General features: G+C 37.7%; 1 protein-coding gene across 9 annotated transcripts in view; it reads left to right on the top strand.

The window, feature by feature from the left end:
• LOC127456755 (protein furry homolog-like) overlaps positions 1-27,499 on the top strand; it is a 206,515-nt gene that overhangs the window by 61,254 nt on the left and 117,762 nt on the right. For all 9 annotated transcript variants that reach the window (XM_051725323.1, XM_051725324.1, XM_051725318.1 and 6 more), the window contains 7 exons: positions 13,592-13,806; positions 18,199-18,252; positions 20,710-20,849; positions 21,308-21,404; positions 21,627-21,706; positions 22,074-22,154; positions 26,985-27,153. In XM_051725323.1, coding sequence (XP_051581283.1) covers positions 13,687-13,806; positions 18,199-18,252; positions 20,710-20,849; positions 21,308-21,404; positions 21,627-21,706; positions 22,074-22,154; positions 26,985-27,153 — 741 coding nt within the window. In that variant the 5' untranslated portion in view covers positions 13,592-13,686. The remainder of the gene's footprint in view (positions 1-13,591; positions 13,807-18,198; positions 18,253-20,709; positions 20,850-21,307; positions 21,405-21,626; positions 21,707-22,073; positions 22,155-26,984; positions 27,154-27,499) is intronic.

Below are 27,499 nucleotides of genomic sequence, written 5' to 3' on the forward strand. Positions count from 1 at the left end.
TATTGCTATTAGCAAAAATTTACGGGATGTGACTTTTTTTTTTTTTAGATTAAATCAATGACAATTTGGCATTTAATCAAATTCAAATCTCGAAATGGCCAGGTGTGATTATTAACAGCCAAAGGATGTATTTTAATTAAATAATGTACAGTCTACATGCACTGCGCTCTTTAGAATGGACTAAAGGTGCCACTGTGATGAGTCGAGAGATCATACGTGATGCTAAATGTGTGTTTAGTGTATGAGCGGCTGTGAACACTCACATAAACTCCGGTGCAGCTCTGATATTTCAGCTCTCGAGTATTTCAACATTTTATTTGGAATGGAGAGCTTATTAAAAACAACTGCAAAACAGAAAGAACTCAAAGATCTGCCAAAATAAAAACTCTGTTAAACTGGATGCATCAAATTGAAGACATGACAACCGTGAAATATTACTACTGTATATAAAAAATATATATTCAGTGTACTAGCAATAATACTACTAATACTAATAATGGTTGAATTATAATAATAAAAATAATAATAATAATATGTAAGCAATATCCCAAAAGCAAATGTACTGAATATCAGCAGGCTAAGAAGCACGGACACTGGGAAGCTCTGTTGTGCAGCATTTTATTTGATCAAAAGTAAAATAGCAATTTTTGTTGACAATTTATTAATATGTTTTCATTTAATTAAAACTTGAAGTATGCATTTGATTAAACACTGTTTTGATGACAATATATAATTAAAACATGAAATCCAGAAAAATTTAAAAGATTCATATCAGCATTTCCATGCTTCTAACCAATATGCAGATGGTTTTAATTTTGTCAATAACTGGCCGATAAATATTGGCAACCGATACATCTGTGCATGCCTAATTTATAATGCAACCCAAGTAATTGATATAACAATAGTGAATTATGTAACTGTCTCAGAGTCTGGCAGATTTGATCTGGTTTGATAAAAATGGTCTTGCTGTGTGTATATGGTTATAGTGAAATAAGTAAAATTATAAGATAAAAGTTTTCTGTTCTCACCTCTTTTGAACTTGTCGTTACACTGCTTAAAGGTGAACTTTTATAAGACAGTGCCTCAACTTTCCATTCCCATGAGTCCAGTCTTTGGCACCTATGCTGCTTTGGAGTGCCAACACCTCTAAGTTCTGTGGATATGATTATTTCTGGATTGTGCATTTAAATTCACAATTTTGACCAAGTGTGTGGTCGCACTACTACTACTCTGTGTTTGAATAGGCGGAATTGTAGATCTAACGACCCTTAGATAAAATATACCATTATTTTTTGTTCTTCCAGTCAAAATTTGTGCTGCAAAAACTATGACAGCTGTAACTAAGCAATTCTGGCAAGTGACCCATGGTATAAACAGGATAACCAACGGCTAGTTGCACATTAAACAGTTTTAAATGCAAATTCGTGTCGGGTGGTTCTTCGCCTCCATGTCGTAGATTTTAAAAAGATTTTTACAGCACACCTAGCTGTGGATTATCCCTTACATATTACACACATTCAGCTGCATTATATTACAGAATATATACAAATCAGTACAAATCATTCACGGGTCACACGGTACTTGAGCCATACTTTATATACATTGTTATACATGACATTCATGAGACTCGCACTACATTTACCAGCAGATAATTCCTAAAGATGTAGCCTAATTAACAAACCAACTGTGAGCAGACAATTTTTCACCTTGCATTTCTCACAGATGTCTGAGCAATCCCTGAGCAGCCATCAGTCCTCTTGCTGGACTTGAGCACTTTGAGATACAGAGGATTAATTGCAGGGTGTAGATGGAGTTCTTTGTGGATCAGTTTTCTGTAGAGATGCATTGAATGGGAGAAATGTGCCTCAGATCCAGCTGCAATTAGTAGCCAATTCTGCTTTTGACAACATAAAGGTGATGTTTTCAGCTAGGATGTTCTGAAACTTACTACTGTGGTTGTGGAGATGCACACTAGCTTCTTTGAGGTGGAAAGAACAAAAACAGATTCAAAGTTCAGCTTTTAAGAACACATTCCATTAGGCTTTTCTTATTAAAGTGAGTTTACTTGTATGAAAATTAGTCGTTTAATGGGTATCTAGACATATAGGGGTTCATTGCCATTTTGTGCTCTCTGAATCTGAGGTGCCTGCAGTGGGTGAAGGCCTGTTCATCTTTCTCTGCCGTGCAGATGTAAGAGATGATAAATCTTTAGCTGGTATGGAGAGATCCTTTCAATTGAAAATGTAATGTAGCAACATAGTTCATGTTGACTAGGGTTAGCAACAGTTGAAGTCAGAAGTTTACAAACACTTAGGTTAAAGTCATTAAAACTTGTTTTTTTAACCGTTCCACAGATTTCATTTTAGCATACTATAGTTTTGGCAAGTCGTTTAGGACATCTACTTTGTGCATGACACAAGTAATTTTTCCAACAATTGTTTACAGACAGACTGTTTCACTTTTAATTGACTATATCACAATTCCAGTGGGTCAGATGTTTACATACAATAAGTTAACTGTGCCTTTAAGCTGCTTGGAAAATTCCAGAAAATGATGTCAAACCTTTAGGCAATTAGCTTCTGATAGGCTAATTGGAGTCAACTGGAGGTGAACCTGTGGATGTATTTTAAGGCCTACTTTCAAACTCGGTGCCTCTTTGCTTGACATCATGGGAAAATCAAAAGAAATCAGCCAAGACCTCAAAAAAATTTTGGACCTCCACAAGTCTGGTTCATCCTTGGGAGCAATTTCCAAATGCCTGAATATACCACGTTCATATATACAAACAATAGTATGCAAGTATAAACACCATGGGATCACACAGCCATCATACCGCTCAGGAAGGAGACGCATTCTGTCTCCTAGAGATGAACGTAGTTTGGTGCGAAAAGTGCAAATCAATCCCAGAACAACAACAAAGGACCTTATGAAGATGCAGGAAGAAACAGGTAGACAAGTATCTATATCCACAGTAAAACGAGTCCTATATCAATATAACCTGAAAGGCTGCTCAGCAAGGAAGAAGTCACGGCTCCAAAACTGCCATAAAAAAGCCAGACTACAGTTTGCAAGTGCACATGGGGACAAAGATCTTACTTTTTTGGAGAAATGTCTTCTGGTTTGATGAAACAAAATGGCCATAGTTATATTTGGAGGAAAAAGGGTGAGACTTGCAAGCCGAAGATCACCATCCCAACCGTGCAACATGGGGGTGGCAGCATCATGTTGTGGGGGTGCTTTGCTGCAGGAGGGACTAGTGCACTTAACAAAATAGATGGCATCATGAGGAAGGAAAATTATGTGGATATATTGAAGCAACATCTCAAGACATCAGCCGGGAAGTTAAAGCTCAGTCGCAAATATGTCTTCCAAATGGACAATGACCCCAAGCATACCTCCAAAGTTGTGGCAAAATAGCTTAAGGACGAAAAGTCAAGGTATTGGAGTGGCCATCACAAAGCCCAGACCTCAATCCGATAGAAAATTTGTGGGCAGAACTGAAAAGGTGTGTGCGAGCAAGGAGACCTACAAACCTGACTTGGTTACACCAGTTCTGTCTGGAGGAATGGGCCAAAATTCCAGCAACTTAATGTGAGAAGCTTGTGGAAGGCTACCCAAAACATTTAACCCAAGTTAAACAATTTAAAGGCAATGCTACCAAATACTAACAAAGTGTATATAAACTTCTGACCCACTGGGAATGTGATGAAAGAAATAAAAGCTGAAATAAATCATTCTCTACTATTATTCTGACATTTCACATTCTTAAAATAAAGTAGTGATCCTAACTGACCTAAGACAGGGAATGTTTTCTACGATTAAATGTAAGGAATTGTGAAAAACCAAGTTTAAATGTATTTGGCTAAGGTGTATGTAAACTTCTGACTTCAACTTTAGCTCATCAACAGCCAGTAATGTCCTGCACAGTTGGAGAAATGTCACTTGAGGTTGGCATGCAACAGTAAGTCTGTTTCGCTTTTGCTCCCTCCTCTCTCTAATCTTGTGTGTTGTTGCCAATTCCTTTGCGTTGGGCCTCTCTGTTCAAACAATGAGGAGTGAGACCTAGTTTCAAGAGCTGACAACATCCGACTTAACCAGTAGACTCTTATTTCTTCTTCTGCCCTGTCTCTGGTTGGAGGTCAAAGACATAACTTTACATGTATGAATAACGGCTAAAGCTGCGTAAATGAGAAAAGTGCGGATAAATCCAGATAAATATGTGTGGGTCGGAGCATTGGTTCTGGAGAGAGATTCTGAGTAAAGGAATCTGGGCATGTTGAGACACTGCAGAAATAATGTTGACACTTTATAAAAGCCATAACAGATTAATCTCTCTCTCTTTTAAACACAAACACAGCCCGCCTTTAATCTCTGTCATGCGTGAAGCAGGTGGAAGCCCACCACAGTGAATCAAGGGGAAGTTTTGTTTGAAGTTTTTTTTTTTTTTTTTAATAGTTACTATGAGAGGAAAAGAAGCAATCACTAATTCTCAGCTATTATATTTATTTTTTCTTATGGTCTTTCTCTGTCTGACAGATTCGGTTACATTTTGCTTTATTAGGCCTGAGACATTCTGTTCTGCAAATACATGAACGCATGCATTTATAATAAGGATGCAACGATATGAAACTTTTTGGCCGATACTGATCTAATAAAAACCCATAGGCTGATTAAGATACCGATATTTTGCCATACCTTATTTTGTCTTTTTTTTTTTTTTTTTTTTTTTTGGAATTATGCTTTGAAAATGTACAAAGAGGTACAAAAGCTTTTCTCTGTTCTAACAATAAATAATTTCTGTTGAACACATGACAGGTCAACATTTTTAAGAGAGCCACAATTAAAGATAAATAAATATGATAACATGATGGTTGATAGGAAAATTTTTTAGTTTGTTCTTCTGAAAATGTTTTGCACTTCTGTTTTTGCAGTTTAAAACAACAGAACTCACATTTTACATGTATGTACTGTGTATGATAGAACATTACGAATTCATACTAGGCATAAGTTGAGCAATTCCACAGAACTGTCAACCACATAATGGAAAAATAAGACATTACCAAAGGAACAAAACTCCCTTTTAAATTCTGTATTATAGTGGTATAATAGAACATGGATAATGCTATCCAGACCTCTAGAGGGCACCTGAATTTGCATTCTTCTTATTGGACAGGTAAGCTTACATAACTGCGAAGCATGTGAAATATAGTGCCATAAGAATTGATATTGCCTGCTAACGCTGACGAATTGCAAGCTACCTTGCTTCGGAACTTTCAAATAATTTCAACAATCTTTTCTGTATACTAAAAGTCAGGTATACAGGATACATTTAAGCAAATATGCTGGTTCCTTGATCATAGTACAACATATGACACAAAACATACAATAGTGCAACATAACAGTGCAGTGCAACAGTAAACTGTCTGCTATAGTTCGGTAGTATGTAGCTGTATGTGTGTGTCAGTATGCTATGTTAGCTGATAAGTAGTTTTAGTTTAGTCTCAAAGTTTGTAGTAAAATAATCATAACTGTGTAATTTCAATTATGCCACCTCATCTGTCAGCATGAGGCCAGCGAATCACGTTCAGTCTCTTTGTATGTTACGTCATTGTTTTGGATGCTCGCTCGCTTGTGTCCCTATGGTGTGTGTGCACGAGCAACAGGTAGCTGGCTGCAGTTCACTTAACGGCCACAGGTGTCATTAAAAACAAGGGTTTCTGAATCTTACATACTGCACCTTTAATTTAATTATTCATGCAGCATCAATGTATATCATACAAAGTCTGCTGGTTTCAAGCGTTTCGAATGGTTTCCCTCATCATTTAGCCTCTAGATTTGTGCCGTTTTCACAACTGGCATGTCCGTTTATGGCAGTTTTCCGCATTTACTTAAGAACAAGAAAGAATAAAAATTAAATATTACATATTCTTAGGAGTGCCAACCCTTCTACATATTGTGGCTATTATTTCTGGATTGTGCATTTGAAATTACGTTTTTACAAAGTGTGTTGCTAATTAATTATAATAAATCATCGTTTTTCATATCAGCGTTTTCATGCTTCTAACCAATATGCAGATGGTTTTAATTTAGTCAATAACTGGCCGATAAATATTGGCAACCGATACATCTGTGCATGCCTAATTTATAATGCAACCCAAGTAATTGATATAACAATATTGAATTATGTAACTGTCTCAGAGTCTGGCAGATTTGATCTGGTTTGATAAAAATGGTCTTGCTGTGTGTATATGGTTATAGTGAAATAAGTAAAATTATAAGGTAAAAGTTTTCTGGGCTCACCTCTTTGAACTTGTTACACTGCTTAAAGATGAACTTTTATAAGACAGTGCGTCAACTTTCCATTCCCATGAGTCCAGTCTTTGGCACCTATGCTGCGTCACATGCACCCTCACACAGTGCAGGGATCAAGAGAGAGTGTATCGAGATCAGTGATCACCACTGTGTTGGGCTTTAACTAGCTGAGTATAATGTAGATGATGATGTCATTCAGGTAATTTGAGCTCCATGTGTGATCGTTCCGTTCCCTCTTGAACGATCCACATCCCCATGACTGTACGAAAATCATCCTGTATGCATGCCTCATTTTTGCATCTCCCTTATGTATTTACAGCAGCTTAGAGTGAGAGTTTTACCTCACAATATTTTATCTATATTCTAATGTTGAGAATATAGATTTTTAGTTACTAAATTTAGCATTTTTTATTTTTGGGAAGTAAAGATGTTTGGCACCATTTAGAACAATTTTGTGAGCAGACGAAAGATACTCCGGCACTAGGTCAATGAACAATCAGTTATTTCTATAAGATTTCTTTAGTAAAGATGCCCTTACAGGTCCTGCATACAGCTAGACTGCAAGAGTTTTTGTGTAATTCTAAACAATGCTGCTATTCCCTCACGTCTTTTTTTATTTATATATTTATTTATCTATTTTTACTGACACTAACGTACCAATGCTCTAAGTTACTTTCATGTCTCTACAATGAAAAAAAGCAGGAAGTTAAGCACTTTTTGCACAAAGTACTAAGTCCAATGGTGACAATATATAACAGTTTGAATTGCAATGCACTAAACATAAAGAATTGCAATTTTATCGATCTGCGACCCAAAGATCAATGTAGTTTCGTATTTCTAGATCCCTGCTGATTCCCACCCCTACAGGGAATCAGATCTTAAGAACACGTTATCTTTTTCAGAGTATCTGAATGTACCAAGGAACACACACTCCAAGCATGTGACTCCATTCTGTGTGACTTTGCCTCACTCTTAGTCACAAATGTGTGCTATGGGGTTAGCAATGCTGCCCAGTGTGTCACAAATCACCCATCATATAGAGGAATGGAGAGAAGGATAAAGAGGGAGAGAGAGATGGAGGGGTGCCTCACATTGTTCCTATTTTGCTTCATTTGCTTAACCTTTCTGCATCATTTAGTGGAAAGTACAAACAACTTTGGTGTGCCTGTCAGTAGGCCTGCCGACCAATTGGAGGAGGACCCATGGACCATGTTATGCTACCAGCCAATGAAAGCTAGCTGTGTGACATCATAGGGATGGGGAGGCGTTGCGAAACAGAAAATAAAGAGTGAGTGTTCTTACATAGACAAACAAACACACAAACAGCCCTGAGGATGGATTACTGTGTGTCTTCCCTCTCTCAAACTTGCGTGTGTGAATGTTTGTGTTTGTTAGTATTATGATGTGGGAGTTGCTAGGTGTGATCCTGTGTTCCCCTCTGAAAAATCCATTACATTTCACATGGATTTTTTTTTTTTAATTTATCCTCCTATTATTGTTTTAGCTTCTCTGGCCTCTACGTGGTTTCCCCACCAACCTGTGGGAGGCAAGGGTTGGGATTTCCTGAATGGAGATAGACATGTGATATACAGTTTTTCCAGTATTTCTGCATTCAGGATTATATTGTAAATGTTTGTGGTAATCCACAGATGCAGTCCTTTATCTGTACCCTAGAAAGTGAACATATGTGTTTGATAATAAGTTAGGAATGCTCTGAAAGATCGATAGTAAATTATATTCACGTCCTATGACTCGATCGGTGGTCTCGTAATTTGGCCGATTACAAAATCATGTCCCAAAAGAGGCGCAGCTCCGCAGCACCAGTTGTAGAGATGACAAATTGTCAATGCAGTGTTTATCTCATTCCACATGGCAGTTAGTTGTCGTTAAAAAATTGATCACATGTGTGACAATTGTTTTATGTTATTTATTTATCTGCATTATTTTTTTCAACAACTGAAGTACCTTATTTTGTTGTGGATATCCCGATGTGGATACTGAATTTGCACTTTTCATAGAGCTCAATACTTATTAAAATAACATTTTGGTTGCATTTGTGAAATAAAAAATGTAATTAATTGTGTAAAATAGGCACATAATATCGAAAAATCGATCACAGGCCCCTGAATCAAATTTAATTGAAATGTTATTGCGGCAGACATTATGTCGGCAAACATCGAATCACTGACTAAGAGAATCGAAATAATATTGTATCATTATGAATGTTGCAATTTACAGTTCTAATATTTAGATACTATAATGTGATGAATTAAAAATTATGTAAAATATAAATGATAAAATAATGAATAATAATAATTATATGAAATAGTGACATTTATAAATAATCAAAAATGTCACATGAAGTTTAATTGCACCTATGGGTTATAAGTACGACTTCAGTTTTACACTAAGCCTTGTTCTTTATATGGCTATCCATCATAATGTAGAGAATATTTTGTGTAAGCCTAGTTTAAAAATGAATATTTTTGTCTTTGTTTATTTGATTATCAATTAATCCAACCTACAGTATTTTTTTCTGCAAAAACTTGGCAACAACTATGATATTACCAACAGGGAAATTCAGTTAACCATGACATTGAGCAGAAAGCTTACATATTAAAGCAGTATCACACGAGCAAGAGTGCTGTATGTCCAGCTATCAGCACGGCTGTGATTTGGCCGCAGGTAATCACAGCTGTGGTGATAGATTGACAATACAGCACTCTTGTTCATGTGATATTTCTTTTATACAACAGTTCATTGAACAAGTAAATAAATAGGGAAAAATAAACTAAGGACTGTCCCAAAAAAAAAAAACACACTTGTGTGTGTGGAACTGCTTTCTTACGCCACAGTATCTACCATTGCGCCCAAGCCTTCATTCAAAAACCTCATTTTAGAACTCGTAACGACAGCTTGGGCTGTTTCTAACAAGTTATTAGAGAAACAAGGACATGTGTGTGTCTAAAGAGAGGGGAAGATAGAAAGAGAGTCTGAGTATGTGATTACCGACGTCTGTAACAGTGATAAACATTCTACAGCTGTTAGTTTAACTCTGTTCCTCAGCTGTAGTGTGGTAGTCCGCTCCAGTCATTTTTGGACTCACTCCATTGGCATATAATGCAACAAAGGGGGCTGAAGTCAACTGATTTTAGTAATAGACCTGCCTATCTCTATGTAAAAATAAAAATTATGCTGCCACCTTTCTAAGGTTATTTTTTGACCTGTAGTTTTGCTTCAAAATCATACGTGAAATTTGTCATTTTGACACTCCTCTACAAAATAATAGATTACTCACTATATATTGATGTATAACATTTAATATTTTGGCTTTCATCATCATTCATGTTTATCTTCCTTCAGAAAAGTATTAACACAATTAAAAATTTCAGTTGAGGACGTTTCTGAAATTTGGTTGATTTGACATTAAATTAACCAATTCTGTTTGGTGACGCTAGTGCTGAAACTGCATACTTCACCTTTAAATATTTGGAACATTCTAATTAAAAGATCAGAATCACTGTTCCATAATGAATCCTTGAATAAATACTTTTTTTGGCATGCGCTCTTTGCAGGTTATTGAAAGGGTACTCCACCCTGTGTGTGTTAGGAAGCAGGATATGACGCATGGTCGAAATAATGTGTATAGTCCATTTTAAGGCATGCTCAGACCTCAGTTCTCAGTTTTTAAGCCATCAGACAGAACAGCATCGTGCCTCAGACTAAAAAGCTGTCAAGTCAAAACATTGTCAAATCTAAGATCTCATCAGACCAAGTTACGAGGATTAGATGAGAATAAATGAACAGCAAATTCTTAGTATGCGAATGGGGCAATGTCTCTTCAAGACACATTGTTATGGTTTGCCAACTTTTTGGAACCTTCATGCAATTCTAACACTTATTCATGCAAACACACTAAAATTGCATATGTATTTTTATATATTATATAAAAATAATAATATATTATATATATAGTCTTTTAAAAAAATTTGTAATTGCGATTAATAGCAAAATTTTTCAACGTTAATCTGCAATTAATCGCAGATTTTGAAGGGCAATTTAAAAAAAAAAAAATATTGCATGGTTAAATGCTCACGAAAAAGTTTTGTCTTTAGCTGTTTTTTGAAGACAGAGAGGGAGTCTGCTTTACAGATTGAGTTGGGAGGATTGTTCCACCACAGAGGTATAGTGAAGCTGAAAGTCCGGGAAAGTGATTTGGTGCCTCTTTGTATTGGTACCACAAGGTGCTGCTCATTGCAGCCTTATGGTGGGGACGTAGTTTTGCATGAATTATTTTAGGTAAGCCGCCGCAGACCCAGTGACTGTTCTGTATGCCAGCATCAGAGCCTTGAACTTGAGACTTGATGCAACTGGCAGCCAGTGTAGAGAGACAAAGAGGGGTGTAATATGCGCTCTCTTGGGTTTGTTGAAGATCAGATGTGCTGCTGCATTCTGTATCATTTGCAGAGGCCTAGATGCACATGCTGGAAGGCCGGCTAAAAGAGCATTACAGTAGTCCAGTCTAGATATGACGAGACGAGACGAGGAGTCGTCGTGTGACATGATCCGAGAGGAAGGGTCTTCCTAATGTTGTAGAGTGCAAATCTACAAGATCAAGCTGTTTTTTAGATATTGTCGGTGAAATTTATTTGGTTGACAATGATTACCCCTAGGTTTCTGACCGTTTCGGATGGTGTTATTGTGGATGAACCCAGCTGAACGGTAATGTTGTTCTCAACAAGAGGGTTGGCTGGAAAGACGAGGAGCTCGGTCTTCGCCAGGTTGAGTTGAAGGTGGTGATCCTTCATCCAGACTGATATGTCTGCCAGTCAGGCAAAGATCTGAGCAGCCACTGTGGGGTCATCAGGAAAAAATCTGAGGAAAATCACAAAACAACACTTACACTGGCGGCCACAAGTTTGGAATAATGTACATATTTTGCTTTTATGGAAAGAAATTGATACTTTTATTCACCAAAGTGGCATTCAACTGATCACAATGTATAGTCAGGACATTAATAATTTGAAAAATAAAAAATGTTAAGAACCAGAACTTAAACTACTTCAAAGTGTTCTCATCATAAAATCTTCCACGTGCAGCAATGACAACTTTGTAGATCCTTGGCATTTTAGCTGTCAGTTTGTCCAGATACTCGGGTAACATTTCACCCCACGCTTCCTGTAGCACTTGCCATAGATGTGGATGTCTTGTCAGGCACTTCTCACACACCTTACAGTCTAGCTGATCCACAAAAGCTCAATGTGGTTAAGATCCATAACACTCTTTTCCAATTATCTGTTGTCCAATGTCTGTGTTTCTTTGCCCACTCTAACCTTTTCTTTTTGTATTTCTGTTTCAAAAGTGGCTTTTTCTTTGCAATTCTTCCCATAAGGCCTGCACCCCTGAGTCTTCTCTTTACTGTTGTACATGAAACTGATGTTGAGCGGGTAGAATTCAATGAAGCTGTCAGCTGAGGACATGTGAGGCATCTATTTATCAAACTAGAGACTCTGATGTACTTATCCTCTTGTTTAGTTGTACATCTTGGCCTTCCACATCTCTTTCTGTCCTTGTTAGAGCCAGTTGTCCTTTGTCTTTGAAGACTATAGTGTACACCTTTGTATGAAATCTTCAGTTTTTTGGCAATTTCAAGCATTGTATAGCCTTCATTCCTCAAAGCAAAGATTGACTGACGAGTTTCTAGAGAAAGCTGTTTCTTTTTTACCATTTTTGACCTAATATTGACCTTAAGACTATTGCATACTGTGGCAACTCAAAAACAAACACAAAGACAATGTTAAGCTTCATTTAATGAACCAAATAGCTTTCAGCAGTGTTTGATATAATGGCATGTCATTTTCTAGTACCAAATTAGCAATTTAGCATGATTACTCAAGGATAAGGTGTTGGAGTGATGGCTGCTGGAAATGGGGTCTGTCTAGATTTGATCAAAAATGACTTTTTTCAAATAGTGATGGTGCTGTTTTTTACATCAGTAATGTCCTGACTATACTTTGTGATCAGTTGAATGCCACTTTGGTGAATTAAAGTACCTAGTTTCCTTCGACCAGTGTAGCTCACTACTAAATATATGTCATGTCAAACATGTTAAAGATTAGCGAACAGTAACTTAATTTATTCAGTGTACTGAGGCGTCTCCTCCATTGACTTCCATTCAAACAGCCTCTTGGAATCCTGCTGTGTTACGCATTTTTAAGCTACCTTGAAGGCTCGTCCCTGGGGAGAGGATTTATAGAGGGATTTGTTTAGATGCATTCCCATGGATACAGACAAGTTGGTGCAAAACAAATTAAACGAATGCTTTGACAGTTTGAGAAGTTTTGGCACTGTTTTGGTGCAAACGTTCTTATACAAAGTCTCTTACACAAATTCTCCCTCTCAGCCCTGGACGTGTCTGTCTTCACCTATTTTACAAGTTTAAGCATGTGATTTTCCTCTGATTTCGTCTTGTCCTCATTTTGCCTCTAGTCCTTGATCAGTTTCTGTTGTGCATTTAGGAAAGATCGTCGACTCTTCCTTTAAACTAGGGGTGCAGCACTAAATCGACCACACAACATTATCAGTCAATGTTTATCTTCAACCTGCGATCATATTTAAATTCAGGGCGATATATTTGTATTTTTTTACAATGAATGTTGTATGTTGATATTTCACAAAATGTAAACTGTACAATCTAAACTAATTTTAGTGTGGTACATTTTTCTTCATCAAATGGCTTAATGCGTGTACAGGTGTAGCAAGGGGCTTGTAAAAACAAAATATATGCATTCGGATAATAACTGCCGGCAATTTGATTCTGATAGATTTAGATTTTGCTCTGAGATCAAAGTCTCTTTAGACAAGTCGATTCACCTGGTGACCATGTTTGTAAAGCTGGCATTTATTTAATGTAGGTAATAGGCATACATGTAAATATTCTATCTACTTTAATGGGGAAAAAAGAAATCTCCAAAAATAAAAAAATATGTAAAGTTTGTTGAAAGGTGTTTTCCTTAATTGAAAACGGACACTTTTGGAAACGCTCTGTATTATCGCATACATTGAAAAATTGTGACGTTAGGAGACTAAAAACTGAAAGGCAGGACTTCTATTCCTACAGCAGCCATATTGAGCAGTTTCTCCAATTCATTTTGTACACAAAACTGTCTTGTCCTATTCTGTCTTCATCCATGCTGATTTCTGACTTGCTGAAGTTTGTAACCGCTATATTCATATGTAATGCTTCATAACTGACTCTTCTCGCTTTCTCTCTCAACAGCCTCTGTCCCTGTAAGCAACAGCAGTGTGAGTAGGCGAGGAACGTCTCCCTCTGCCCCCCCAAGTTGGGAGAAGTGTAGCATCCATCCCGCCACCATGTCCAGCATCACCATTGACCCCGAGCTCAAGCCTGGGGAGTTTGTCATCAAGAGCCTCTTTGCAGAGTTTGCTGTGCTCGCCGAGAAGAAGATTGAGGTGGTCATGGCCGAACCGCTGGTCAGTCCCATCTAACTGTCTGTGTTTGTAAAGTTTAACATAATATGTAGATAGGGTGATTCTCACAGAAGCTGTCAAGGAAACGTCCTGGTCCTAGTTTACTCCAAAATCAAAATAAACAAATGTTTCATATTAATAAAATGAAGCCTGTTTTTAGTGCCATTAAGATTTTTAAAATTGTGACGTAACAGTAATGCGCATTTTAGCCCCGATTCTCATTACTGCAATGCATAAAAAGATGGTCATTTTGATATTCTCATTACTTCAATGGAAAAAAATAAGCAGGACATTTCCCTGACAGGTATCGGGAGAATTACCCATATACTCGAACTTTCACAACACAAAGACTCCTCCCCATTGCAGCAAAAATGGCTGACTCAGATTTGCCAGTGTTGATGTCATAACCATGATTAAGATATGACTGCCACAGTTTTGCATCAAAGCTTTGTATTTAGCAACTTCGCCTACCCTGATGATCAACTCAAAGGTACAACAGAAAATATTGCCCCTTTAATTCTAGAACATATATTCTGGAAAATACGGTAATTGGTCATAAAATGGGATCTCATCTTCATCAAAGTCACAAGTATAGACAAACACATGTGATTAAGCTAACAACACACAAACAATTATAATCTTTCATGTATTTATTGAACACATTGCTAGGGAGTAAGTGACCCCCTTGGATTTAATAACTGGTCGATCCTCCTTTGGCAGCAATAACCTCAACAAAGCGTTTCCGATAGCCATGGATTAGACCTGCACAACATTCATAAGGAATTCTAGACCATTCTTCCTTGCAGAACTGTTTCAGCTCAGCCATATTCTTAGGATGTCTAGTGTGAACGGCTCTCTTGAGGTCTTTCTAAAGCATCTCTATTGGGTTAATGTCTGGGCTCTGACTGGGCCACTCCAAAAGGTGGATTTTCTTTTTTTGAAGCCATTCTGTAGTTGATGTACTTCAGTGTTTAGTGTTATTGTCTTGCTGCATCACCCAAATTCTACTGATCTTCAGCTGGTGCACAACCACCTTGACATTATCATGTAGGATATCTAATAATAATATCTAATATCTAATAATAAACTTGGGAATACATTTTTCCCCTAGATGATGGCAATCGGTCCAGGCCGCAAAGCAGCCCCAAATCATGATGCTCCCTCCACCGTACTTCACCGTTGGTATGATGTTTTCGTGTTGGAATGCGGTGCCCTTTTTACAACTTACGTATTGCTATGTGTTCTTCCCAAACAATTCTGCCTTAGTTTCATCAGTCCACAAAACATTTTTTCCAGTAGCATTGTGGAGTGTCAAGGTGGTCTTTGGCAAACTTCAGGCACGCAGAAATGTTTTTGTGGGAAAGCAGTGACTTCCTTCGTGGTGTCCTGCCATGGACACCATGCCTGTTTAATGTTTTCTGTATAGTGGACTCATGAACAGAGATTTTAACCAGTTCCAATTATTCCTTACTGTCTTTAGCTGTCACTCTATGGTTCTTTTTTTTTTTTTTTTTTTTTACTGCATTGAGCATTTTGCTGTGTGCCCTTTGGCACATCTTGGCTGGACGACCACTTCTAGGGAGAGTAGCCATGGTACTAAATCATCTCCATTTATAGACAGTTTGTCTAACTGTGGACAGATGAATATCTAAGCTCTTCCAGATAATTTTGTAACCCTTTCCAGCTTTATGCAAAGCAACCATTTTAAATCGTAGGTCTTCTGAGATATGAGATCTCTTTTTTGCGAGACAGGGTCCACGTCAATAGATGGTTCTTGTGAATAGCAAACTTAAAATGTTTAAGTGCTTTGTCAAAGTAGCTCTAACCCACACTTCCAGTCTCGTTTCATTAATTAGATGCCACGTTGGCCAACTCCTGACTCTTAATTAGCTTTTGTTGTCATTAGCCTAGGGGTTCACATACGTTTTCCAACCTACACTGGGAATTTTTGAATGATGTATTCAGTATGTACAAGAACAATTCAATAATTTGTATTACTTTTTTTTAAAATTATTATTTATTTATTTTATCCCCTTTTCTCCCAATTTGGAATGCCCAATTCCCACTACTTAGTAGGTCTTCGTGGTGGCGCGGTTACTCACCTCAATCCGGGTGGCAGAGGACAAGTCTCAGTTGCCTCCGCTTCTGAGACCGTTAATCCGTGCATCTTATCACGTGTCTCATTGTACATGACACCGCGGAGACTCCGCATGTGGAGGCTCATGCTACTATGCACGATCCACGCACAACTTACCACGCGTCCCATTAAGAGCGAGAACCACTAATCGCGACCACGAGGAGGTTACCCCATGTGACTCTACCCTCCCGAGCTATCGGGCCAATTTTGTTGCTTATGAGACCTGGCTGGAGTCACTCAGCACGTCCTGGATTCGAACTCGTGACTCCAGGGGTGGTAGTCAGCGTCAATACTCGCTGAGCTACCCAGGCCCTGATTATTTGTATTATTAATTAAAAATTATTGTGTTTGTTCATTATTATATCTTAGATGAAGATCAAACCAGATTTTAAGACAAATGTATACATAAATGCAGCTAATTCCAGGGGGTTCACATATACTTATTCTTGACACTGTACACTAACACAGTATACACACCAGGGTATGAAATGAACACCCGCCACACTCCAAATGTAGGTACTTTTTATCCAGTGGTGCGTAATTTTGGTCATCTGCCTAACACTGTGGCAGGTGACCTGTAAGACATCTAAGAGTACCATAAGAGAAGAAATGCCTTTAGACAAACAAACTCATACTTGAAGAAACGCACCTGATTGTATTTTGAAGAACAGACTATAGAAAAGCAGTCCGATGCATGTGTCTCTTTCACTGTTTGTTTAGATGTTTAGTGGCACTTTTCACAGCATGAGTGTTTCTCGCTGAACAATCACGTGTGAAGAGTTTTCACTCTTTCTTCTCTGTCAGTCGTCTGGAAACAGTTTGCAGGGATAGTGTCATATATGTGAAGTTGAACGCTGCTTATGATCTCATCCGACCATCTCGGGAGCTCCTTGATTTTAGTTTGCTTTATTTCCAAAGAACAGTCCGTGTTTTACATGCATTGTGAACGCAACTCTACAATATTATGCTGCAACATTGTGACTTCAGGTGAATTGTCATATGTAGTCATTAATTCAATACTGCCTTAGAAATTATACTTGGACAAGAAGTTTTTCTTCATGCTTGTCTACTCTTTAGACTTGACTTGATTCTTGGAATGCTGTCTTCTACTCAGTGAAGCATGTTCCCCTCTCTCTCTATGTGTGTGTTTACACAGTGGTAGATTGAACTCTCTCTCAGTTTACTCAGCGAAAGTTTAAACTGGTAATGACCGTGTCAGGGGGCTGCAGAGGAAAAAAAAACACTCTCTCTTTCTCTTTCTCCCTCTGCTCAGCTCTCTTTTGACTTTCAGCTCTCTGTCTTTGAACTTCTCCATCATAGTAAAGTGTTGGCTCAAATATAAACCAGAAAACAGTGTATTCAAGGTGTCTTCAAGGCATTAACAAGGAGTCGTTAAGTCATTTTACAGTCCATGCTAACAACAAAGTCAGTCTTTAAGAAATGTGCTCAAGATATGTTCATTTGCTCAGGGCCTGAAATTATGTCTGAAAATGTAAAATTTTGGCACAGGTATACTTAGTTTTTCCGCATTCCGGGTCATCTCGCACACAGTCGTGCACCCAGCCTTTCCAGGTGTACTCTTTTAACGTATAAAAGTGTAGCGTGTGTAGAATAACGTGTTCTAAAGCATGTGCACTATGACTGCTTTGTGACAGTCACAACGGTAGACCTCTGTGCCGACGCTGCGCTCGGTAGAGGACTGTTCATATGTGGAGAAAATCTGTGCTGTACGCGGACAGTCCACGCAGACTGTGCTGTTGGCGAAATGTGCGTCACGCATACTGCGCGCGGACAACCCAAGGATACTTTAGCCTTTACACGCTAGTCAGAATTTGTAACTTGCTTTGTTAATATGCCGTTACTTCAAGTTTTCAGTACAGTTTTCACATGTTGTTTAATTCTAAATATTAAACATACTAATCTTTAATATGTTTTATACATGTTTAAATAATTGTATGTTGATTTATACATTCTTCAATTTGGTTAAAGTTTGGTCTGCTACAGTCTGTTACATGTTTTTGTCATTTTGCACATTATAGTCATCTAAAATGTTTGACTAATATTATATGCCATTTTAGTCAGAGTAAAATTGACTAGATTTAATGAATATAACGTGGAAATATTAAATACATTTAAAGGGCATTTTCGTCAAAAGACAAAAATGACGGAAAAAAAAAATGGTTTGAAAATGAACGCTGCAGACAGTAAAATCATATGGTGTGAACCCGGCTTACTGTTTGCGTTTTATGTTGTTTCAGGAGAAGCCCCTGTCCCGCTCGCTGCAAAGAGGAGAAGATGCACAATTTGATCAGGTTAGTTGTGAATGTGTGCTTGAGTACTGGCTCTTACTGAAACACTATCATATTTCATATTTAACAATAGATTCCCATCTGTCGTAGGTGGTGTATCTCCCTACCTCTTTGATTTTATAGGTAACCCCTGCCTCTGTCCTCTTCCTCTCGATCACTCACTCTTTTCTGATTGATGCAGAACTTTTAACAAGAGAGCTGCAGCAAAATGCTTTGTTTAGCAAAATGCAAAGCAATTGAGACATCAACTTGCCATGGATCCAGCAAGTGCCATTAGTGTGTGTGTGTGTGTGTGTGTGTGTGTGAGTGAAACTGAGAGAGAAAGAATGTGTGTGTGTGAGTGTAACAGAAAGAATGTGCTCTGTATGCAGAAAGTCAATGCAATATTTGTCTGTGTGTCTATTCTTTTGAATGAACAGAAGTTTGTGTGTGTGTGTGTGTGTGTGTGTGTGTGTGTGTGTGTGTGTGTGCTGTGTCCTCTGCACGGGGTGGGGGGGGCGTTAGGTAGATCAGTTGCATAACTCTCCTTAGCAACATACATCATGCTGTCCCACACACACTCACCTGACTCAGTCCATGTATACGCAAACACCTCCAATCATTCTCACTTCAGAAACATTCACTTTTTCACTCTGTACATTTTTCTTTTTCCACATTACTAATGCACGCACAGACACACACTGATTTGGATATTGGATTTGCCGGTGCCTAGTTTCAGGAACTGCGTGTTCAGTCAGTGACGTGTTGTGACTGCAGAGAGACTGGCTCTACTGAATCACATCACAGTGAACTATACCACACCTCACTCATCAGCATACGCACATAGCTCAAAACTCACAGATACAGTGTGTGTGTGTGTGTGTGTGTGTGTGTGTGTGTATTTGGTGCTGGGTTACTACAGTGAAAGGCTGAGTAGCCAGTGGATGTATCATCCTACGCCCATCCTGCCCATACTTAGGACAGATCAATACCTCACTGCACTTTAAAGTGCTGCCATCACTCTTCCTTTCTTTTTCTTTTCCTTTTTCACTAATTACTATATTGCCTTGTGTTTATATCTCTCTCATTAAGGTTTTATTTTCTCAGTCCACTCTAATTCTTGAATAACTGCATTATCAAATCAGATTACTCGTTTTTCGCTCATAAGGTCTTGGAGACAACATAAAATGTTATGTCTTTATAGTGTCATGAAACCCCCCTAGTTCAACACTAATCGTTCACACCTCAGACTGAAAAAAAGACTCCTGATATGGGTGTAAAAATGTGGGTCGATTACAGGGGTGGGAAAGGGGGTGGACGGGAGGGGTTCAAGAGCTACTTCAAAAACATAGTCAAAACAGAGATGGCTGAACTTCACATTATGAGTGGAGATGAAAACAAAAGAGTTTTGGAGAACTTTGCTGTATATCAGTCATGGGACAAAAGTGTGAAGACGATAGAGCAGAAGGATTTGTATTATTAATTAAAAATAATTGTGTTTGTTCATTATTGTATCTTAGATGAGAACTTTCTTTTAAGAAAGAAGTGAGAAAAGCACTCATAGCAGACATTACCATCAAAACCAGCACTCCTTTGAGACTTTAATTCATAGATATTTATTTTTACATGGAGTGTTTCGGGTTAATACAAATTAAACTCTATTGACAGCATTTGTGGCAAAATGTTGATTACCACAGAAAATCATTTCAACTCATCCCTCTTTTTCTAAAGATAAAAATCGTGTTCAGTAAAGCTCAATCAATGAAAGTAAACGAGTCCAATGCCAAAACATTAAAGACACATTGTTTTTCAAAATTATAGCTACAATACTTAAACGTAATATGTGTTAACATGACTCCAGTGTGATAAAATCACTTGCTAACCTTGTCTGTGTAAAGTTATCCCGTATTTCAACTCCATAGTCATGACAACATAACGCTGGTAAACCATATAGTCGTAAATCTTGGAAAATTTTGCACGATGAAAGGATACAAAAAAAAAGAGAGACATGACTTTGAGTTTTCGGTCTTCATCATTGTCTTCTGTTTTTAAACAAGCCGTCTTGATATCCTATCCATAACACACAGAGATGACGTGATGGAATCAACGTCCCAAACAACAGCCTCCTCATAAACAGCTGCTTCATGTCTGCAGGCAAGAAATAGTTGTGCCGGTTCGGTTATGGACTGCGGTCCGTTCTGACAGGTGATTTCGATCTCAGCTGTATTTAGTTTAAAAGTCCGCTCTCATGTCTGTTCAGCGAATGCTGTTGTTGGACTCACATTGGCCATGAACCTCTGTCACATCCGTGTGTATTTTAAAACCTTTGCTGTAATTCCAGCTCATGCATGAGGCAGTGCTGTGTTTGGATGGAAGCATTCCTTCTCATGATTAATGTGGAGGATCTAGTGATGTACAATTGTGATTTCATATTGTCTTTAATTCCTTATTAAGCTGTATTAATGTGGTTGTGTGTTACAGTTAATAAGCTCTATGAGCTCTATAGCAGAACACTGTTTGCCTTCGTTGTTGCGGACATTGTTTGACTGGTACAGAAGACAGAGCGGGACAGAGGACGAGTCATACGAATACAGACCTCGCTCCAGCACGAAGTCCAAAGGGTGAGGAAACACAAACATGTATAGAATCTCTGGTTTTCTTAGACTCTGTTTTGTATTTGTCATATTTGAAGTTTCATGGTGTTAAGCTGCACAAAATATGCATGTTTCTTGTGATGCTTCATTTGTCACTATAAACATTTCTGTTATACTAACTTATCTCAGCCATCTCAACATTCAAGAACAATCTAAAAACACATCTGTTCTGAGAGCACTAAACCAATCCACACTAAATACTCTTAATATTTAACAATATGGATTTGTATATATATATATATATATATATAGTCTGTCTTTTTATTCTACGCTAGCTTCTATACTACTCCAGCCACTTTGAGAACTTGGCAGTGCGCTACTGCAGATATTTTTGACTTTTGTACGACAAATTGCTTGCTATGTTCAGATAAAAGCGTCTTCTAAATGACTAAATATTTGCTGTTTATCTTTTAACCTCTCTTTAGAGATGAACAGCATCGGGATAAAGACTACCTACTGGAACGAAGGGACTTAGCCATAGACTTCATTTTTTGTTTAGTTTCAGTGGAAGTTTTGAAACAGGTGAGGTTTGCTTGCTATTGTTTGTTTGTTTGTGTTTGTGTGTGTGTGTGTGTGTGAGAGAGAGAGAAAGAGATAAAGCTTCATTGCTAAGGTGTGGTGTCTCTGAAGACAGAGAGAGCTGTGTTGTGGCATTGCTAACAGAATATCAAGGATCCTGATATCCTAAAGAAAAAAATAGACCCTTACATCTCAGTGATGATAATGCTGAAATGTTTTCTATAGATTCCCCTTCATCCCGTGCCAGACGCCTTATTACAAGAAGTCCTTAACCTGGCATTCAAGCACTTTAAACACAAAGAGGGGTGAGTGCATGTACACAGACACACATCTTTCTATGCAAATTAAATTGTGTACACTGGACTTGTGCACACCTGATGACACACACACACACACACACACACACACACAGTGTAATTCCTAAAACTTCCTATAAAATAACTATTTTTATCGCTTATAAGTAGGAGTTTATGAGCTGTCCAGATCTTAACTGACACAATCATGCCAGATTCAAAACTTTAGAAAGTCTTTAACACACAAACATATGCACATCAAATCAGTTTATTTATGTACAAGTATTATTGTAATGTATCAAAATGTTAATATTCCTTTCTTGATTCTGTGTGGAATTATGTGTGTGACTGATCTTGCTTGCCATGTTTTGTTTGACAGGTACTCAGGCCCCAACACTGGTAATGTGCACATCATCGCTGACCTGTACGCTGAAGTCATAGGAGTCCTTGCCCAATCCAAGTGAGTCCATCCCAGAATCACTCATCTGAGTTTACAGGCATGTTCAAACACAATTTAAAGGTTCACTAAGCAATTTTTTTTTTCATTTAAAGTTTTACGTCAAAAGAATTCAATAGTTCTTCTAAAAAGTTTGTGCAAGTTAATGACATAAAACTTTGTGCATCCATGCTGACAGGTGTCAATATAAGTTCAAAACCATGGTCATTTCGGTTGTTCGGACAAATAAAAACTTGCGAAACATAAACATGAAATTGCTTGTTGCCTCTTATCCAAACACCTCTTATTCTGTCACATTAACTGACCTGGACCTGAAGACAGATTCCTCAATGATTTGCACAGACTCTGAACACGTTTATTGGTACTGTAATTCTCTCCTTACCACACGCTAAGACTCCCTCACAGCAACATGAAACTGTCTGTTTAAGCTGTAATGTAATTTAGCTCAGCGCTGTAATAGACTGGGCATGCAATTGATTTACCACCATGCTCAACCTCCCCTCCAGTACATGATTTAATGTGCTGAGCTACTTTTCCCAAGGAATGTGTTTGAAGAGGCCTTTTTACATAATGTGTTGAAGACATAATGCATTGAGTACGTTTACATGGGCAGTTACAATCGAGCTATCGCAGGTTTTTGCATAGTCGAGCTACAGTCTTCATCTCGCTGTCCAAGTATGTATGATTCCATGCGTAATTGAATAGCCGAAGTCAGCCAACTGAGGTGACCTTTTGAGTCATATTAGCGTGTCAAAGAAGTCAGCTAACTAGCATCTCTGCAGCGAGACGCACACAGCAGAAACAACAATATGGAGAACATTCCAGCCATGTGAATTTCTAACATTACGCTTTTTGATTTTGTTGCAAATCAGATGTACATTTTCCGTTGTGTTTATGGTGATGTCCTAAGACAGAAGACGGTGTAATTTGCTCCTGTATTGTTTAACTATCCAAGCTCTGCTGTGCTTCACTTAGTGCAGGGGTTCTCAACGGGGGCGGTACCCATCCCCCCCCCCCCAATGGGTGTTCAAAGGATGCCAGAGGGCACTGAGAGCAAATTAGTAGAGAGGGGGGCGTTAGGTTACAAATGGGGGGCGTTTATCAGTCATGTTAATCAAATATATCGTCATGTTCCTGTTTGCATTAAAATGTTTATCTAGACTCCATTATACGGGTTGGTATGCATTTGTACCACGGTTCATCTGATTCTGAAGTCTAGCGACGCATCTAGTATCTGGTTTAACAGCGTCAAATAAATAGGTAAAGTCACAACCTCCGCTAATGCAACTGTATGGCTCTGTAGGTGAATACGGCTCAATGGATGGAGCAGCGCGAACGCAAAGCAGGCACATTTTTACTCACAGATCGGTCTCAAGCTCTTAAACGCGCACCTCTGATCATTGCAGCGCTGCGTGAACCAGTGAGAAGCATGGCGCGAGACGTGGAAACTATTTGAATTCGGCACATAATTCTACATGACCACCCTTGAATTTACTATAGTAACACTAACTGTACTTGAGGCAGAAGTAGATTCATAATACCTATTATCATATCACTACTTAGTTCTATTAAATTTGCCGTAGGCTACATTAGGGGAGTGAGGGAATATAATACATTTTTGTTACAACTTTTAAATGTTTACATTTTGTAATTATTGTTTTAACATGTGTTTAGAGTAGGCCTTCTGTTTGTAATTACAAAAATGCCATCATTTGTTTTATAGAAATCATGTTACATCTAACCACAGTAGTGAAGAAGATCCATGTTTCTATGTGCTTGCTTTGGTCTTGTTACAAATACCACCATTAAAACTATAAAAATAAACTTAATAAAATAAATAAAAATACATTTTTATTTTCATAAGGGAAAATGTTAGTACACTATTTTTCTTTAGATGAAATAGAAATGTGTAAATCCTAAAAAAATAAAAATAAAAAAAAAATTATTTTGTTTGCCTTCAGAAATTCCAAGAGATGACTCATTTGAATCAATGAGAACCTGATAAAAGGGGTTCCAACTCAGTCACATTGTTTGAATAATTTAGTCATAAATTAGGTGGTAACTTTTTACTATAGATGTTATAGATAACCTTACTGTTGTTGATACCAGTAAATTTACATCTATATCCAACTCAAAATCAATGCTGTAATGTAGAATGAGCATTTCAGTGGGACAAAATATGCTATATTATTGGTCTTTTCACTTATTTTTGAAATAAACAATACAACTTTTATTATTAGTTTCTGTCTTCGCATTTTAATTTTATTTGCCCCAGATATAGCCCTCCATCTGCTTAAATAATAAAAAATAAAAAAAATGCAAGGTTTGGTCTCACATTCATAATGCGTAAGCCTGCTGAATTTATTAACAAAACTTTAAAATTATGCAATGCATCGAAGTTGCATCGAGCAGGCAATGAAGGGGGTTGGGGGGTTGAGAACCACTAACAAGGTTGAGAACCACTGACTTAGCACCTTCAATAAGGATAGTATCCTTATAAACTCTGTGTAAAGTGTAATAATAACATTTAGACTGAGGTGAGATATCGGGAATAAATTGACTAGGGCTGGGCGATATGGCAAAAAAAGAAAATCTTGATTTTTATCAATGTTATGGACGTTTCACGATTAGTTTATTTTTATTTTTTTTCACTTTTTAATGTTCTCCAACATGATTCAAAATGCATGTTCTTTATTAGAATGCAAGGCAACCTGGTTAGAGAAACCCAAGTTCTTTTCATTGTAGGAAAGAAAGGTGTGCAAGAAAAATGTACAAATGCACCACAGGGGGAGGTTGTCAACATAGTGTAAATGTAAAATAAATTAAAATCTATTACATCCATATGTTCAGAAATAATATAATAAAATGAGAAAACTTGCAAAATACATCTTAGCCAGTGTAGGTATTCATTTTATCTAAACCAAGTCTTTTTAGAAAGTTATCTGGAATCAATATCTATAAATTACCAAGTTTATCTAGTAAGTACTCATTGTATATCAAACCATTTGTGTGTATATTCATAAACCCCTGCAGATAGAGACGTGCCCTCTAGCGGTTCATGCTGAGCAGTGCAGCAATATGAAATAATTCCTCCTAATTCAACTCGCAGAGTTTGTCAAAATGATCGCTTGCCAGATGTTGGCTATAGATGCAGTACACTTGAAACAGTCACAGAACAAAGCAATAATTAGCGATCTGTCTGAATCATCATGGTAAAAGGAGTGGATGTTTGATTTTCCTGTAAATAGTCTATTCATATAATTTGAAATGAAGTGCCCGAAACTGTCACTTAACTAATGTTTTTTTTTTTTTTTTTTTTTTATGGGTAAAAAGAAAAGAAAGGAGACCGTTCATCAACATGCGCATGCTGAGGACAGTTATGGTCTTTAAGCCGGTTTATACATGCATGATCGTATACACTGGGGAATATTACTGCTGTATTTTATATCAGTCTCAGTGTTATCAACCTGTCACGCCACACACGTGCAGCTGATCAGATCGGGAGCAGCATTAAGCCAAGTGCAGTGAATTCTCTTCTTTATTCAACCTTTGGTGGATTTACAACATATCTAAGTATAGTGTTGGCAATGTTTTTATGCAAAATCTCTATTTTAAAAAATTAATTAAAAATCGTGTCAAAACGCAAATTTGAATGAATCAGAAAAACCGCCCAGCCCTAAAATAGACAATTAAGAATGTCACTGAAAACTTTAATGGTGTCACTGGACCTGTAATTTGCTTCCTGCTGCATATTCAATAAATATCATGCTTTCTGCCTTATTCTATTAATGTAATCCACATGAGATAAGTAAAAGAAGCTGTTATAACCACTTGATGATAATTGAAAATAAGATGTATGCAGTAGATAATGTGTAATTTGTAATGTTTACATTCTGCATTCATGGTGCTAATGCTAATACTAGCATGCTTACCTTGACCATAATATGCACCTTTTACCCTATTTTATTGCATTTTATGATGGAATTTGTCAAGTAGTTCACGTAAAAACATGAAACATTTTTTTATACTTGTTTTTAAAGAGAGACATCTGATGCTACTGCAAAGATGATTGTTGGGTGATATGGGTGTTACTACAGCAGACAAATAAGATGATTGGTCAATGGGCAGAAAACAGTCAAAATAACAATAATTAGAGCCACATCATTGTGTCACAGGTGTGAACGGGACCTTTGTGTTGTTGCTGCTATCCTTCTCTGCTTTGTGTTGCATTCGACTTCTGGGTCAAATACACGTTGCACGGCACCTCTCTCTTTTTTTTTTTTTTTTTTTTTTTTTTTTTTTTTGGAGCATGCGCATAATGCTGATGCTGATTGTGGTCCAATTATGGTGTATACATGCTGAACGAAGCCAAGCTACAATCACATTATCTAGGTATGTTAGTTCAATTTTGCAAAAACTGGACTGGTACGATTTCAGTCGGACAACAATGCACTCACGATAGAGATGGCTGAACATCAAAACGTATGAGGAAATATAAGCAAAGAGTAATTTACATGACTCTATATTTAATATTAATATAGTGTTCTTTTTTCTTTTTCTTTTTTTTTATTTATTTATTTATTTTTTTTTTGCTCCACCAAAGAAAATTGTTCCAAAAGAAACCAAAGCAGGATAAACTGTTGCCTTTTGCCAAACATCACACAGACTTGGGGGCCTTTCAGGCCGAACGCATCAAACAGAGAGAAGTGGAGTGATCCAAACAGAAATATCAGCACTCTTGGAACGTCCCTTGTCTTTTCAAAATAGAGGGCCAGAACTAAATGTTGTAAAATAATTATTCATTTTGTTTTTTTATATGTTATGTGTATGCAGGTTCCAGGCGGTGCGCAAGAAGTTCATCACAGAGCTAAAGGAACTGAGGCAGAAAGAGCAAAGTCCTCATGTGGTGCAGAGCATCATCAGCCTCATCATGGGCATGAAGTTCTTCAGAGTCAAAATGTACCCCGTCGAAGACTTTGAGGCTTCTTTCCAGTTCATGCAGGTTCAGACACATAAACTGACACATTCTTTTGGTTCCCTTTCTAACACTCGTTCGGTATCTCACTAAGGGAATGCCCCAGGCATGACCGATTATGGAAGCACCAATGACACAACGTCTGTCAAGCGTGAGAGACCAATTGCTGCAGCTTTTAAGGAGTCCCACTTCCCTCATATAAACCACAGGGACTGGTTGCTGCCTCATTTTCGCTCTCTTTGCCGTGATACTTTTTTGGAAGCAGCCCTCTGTTGCACTAGGATTTATTGTTCAATGGTTTGACGAAGAAGCCACTGGTAATGTCCAAACGCAATATATTTTTCTGCGAACTTGTGGACTGGCAATTATTTGT

The sequence above is a fragment of the Myxocyprinus asiaticus genome, chromosome 19 (assembly GCF_019703515.2).
Source record: "Myxocyprinus asiaticus isolate MX2 ecotype Aquarium Trade chromosome 19, UBuf_Myxa_2, whole genome shotgun sequence".
Classification (NCBI taxonomy): domain Eukaryota; kingdom Metazoa; phylum Chordata; class Actinopteri; order Cypriniformes; family Catostomidae; genus Myxocyprinus; species Myxocyprinus asiaticus.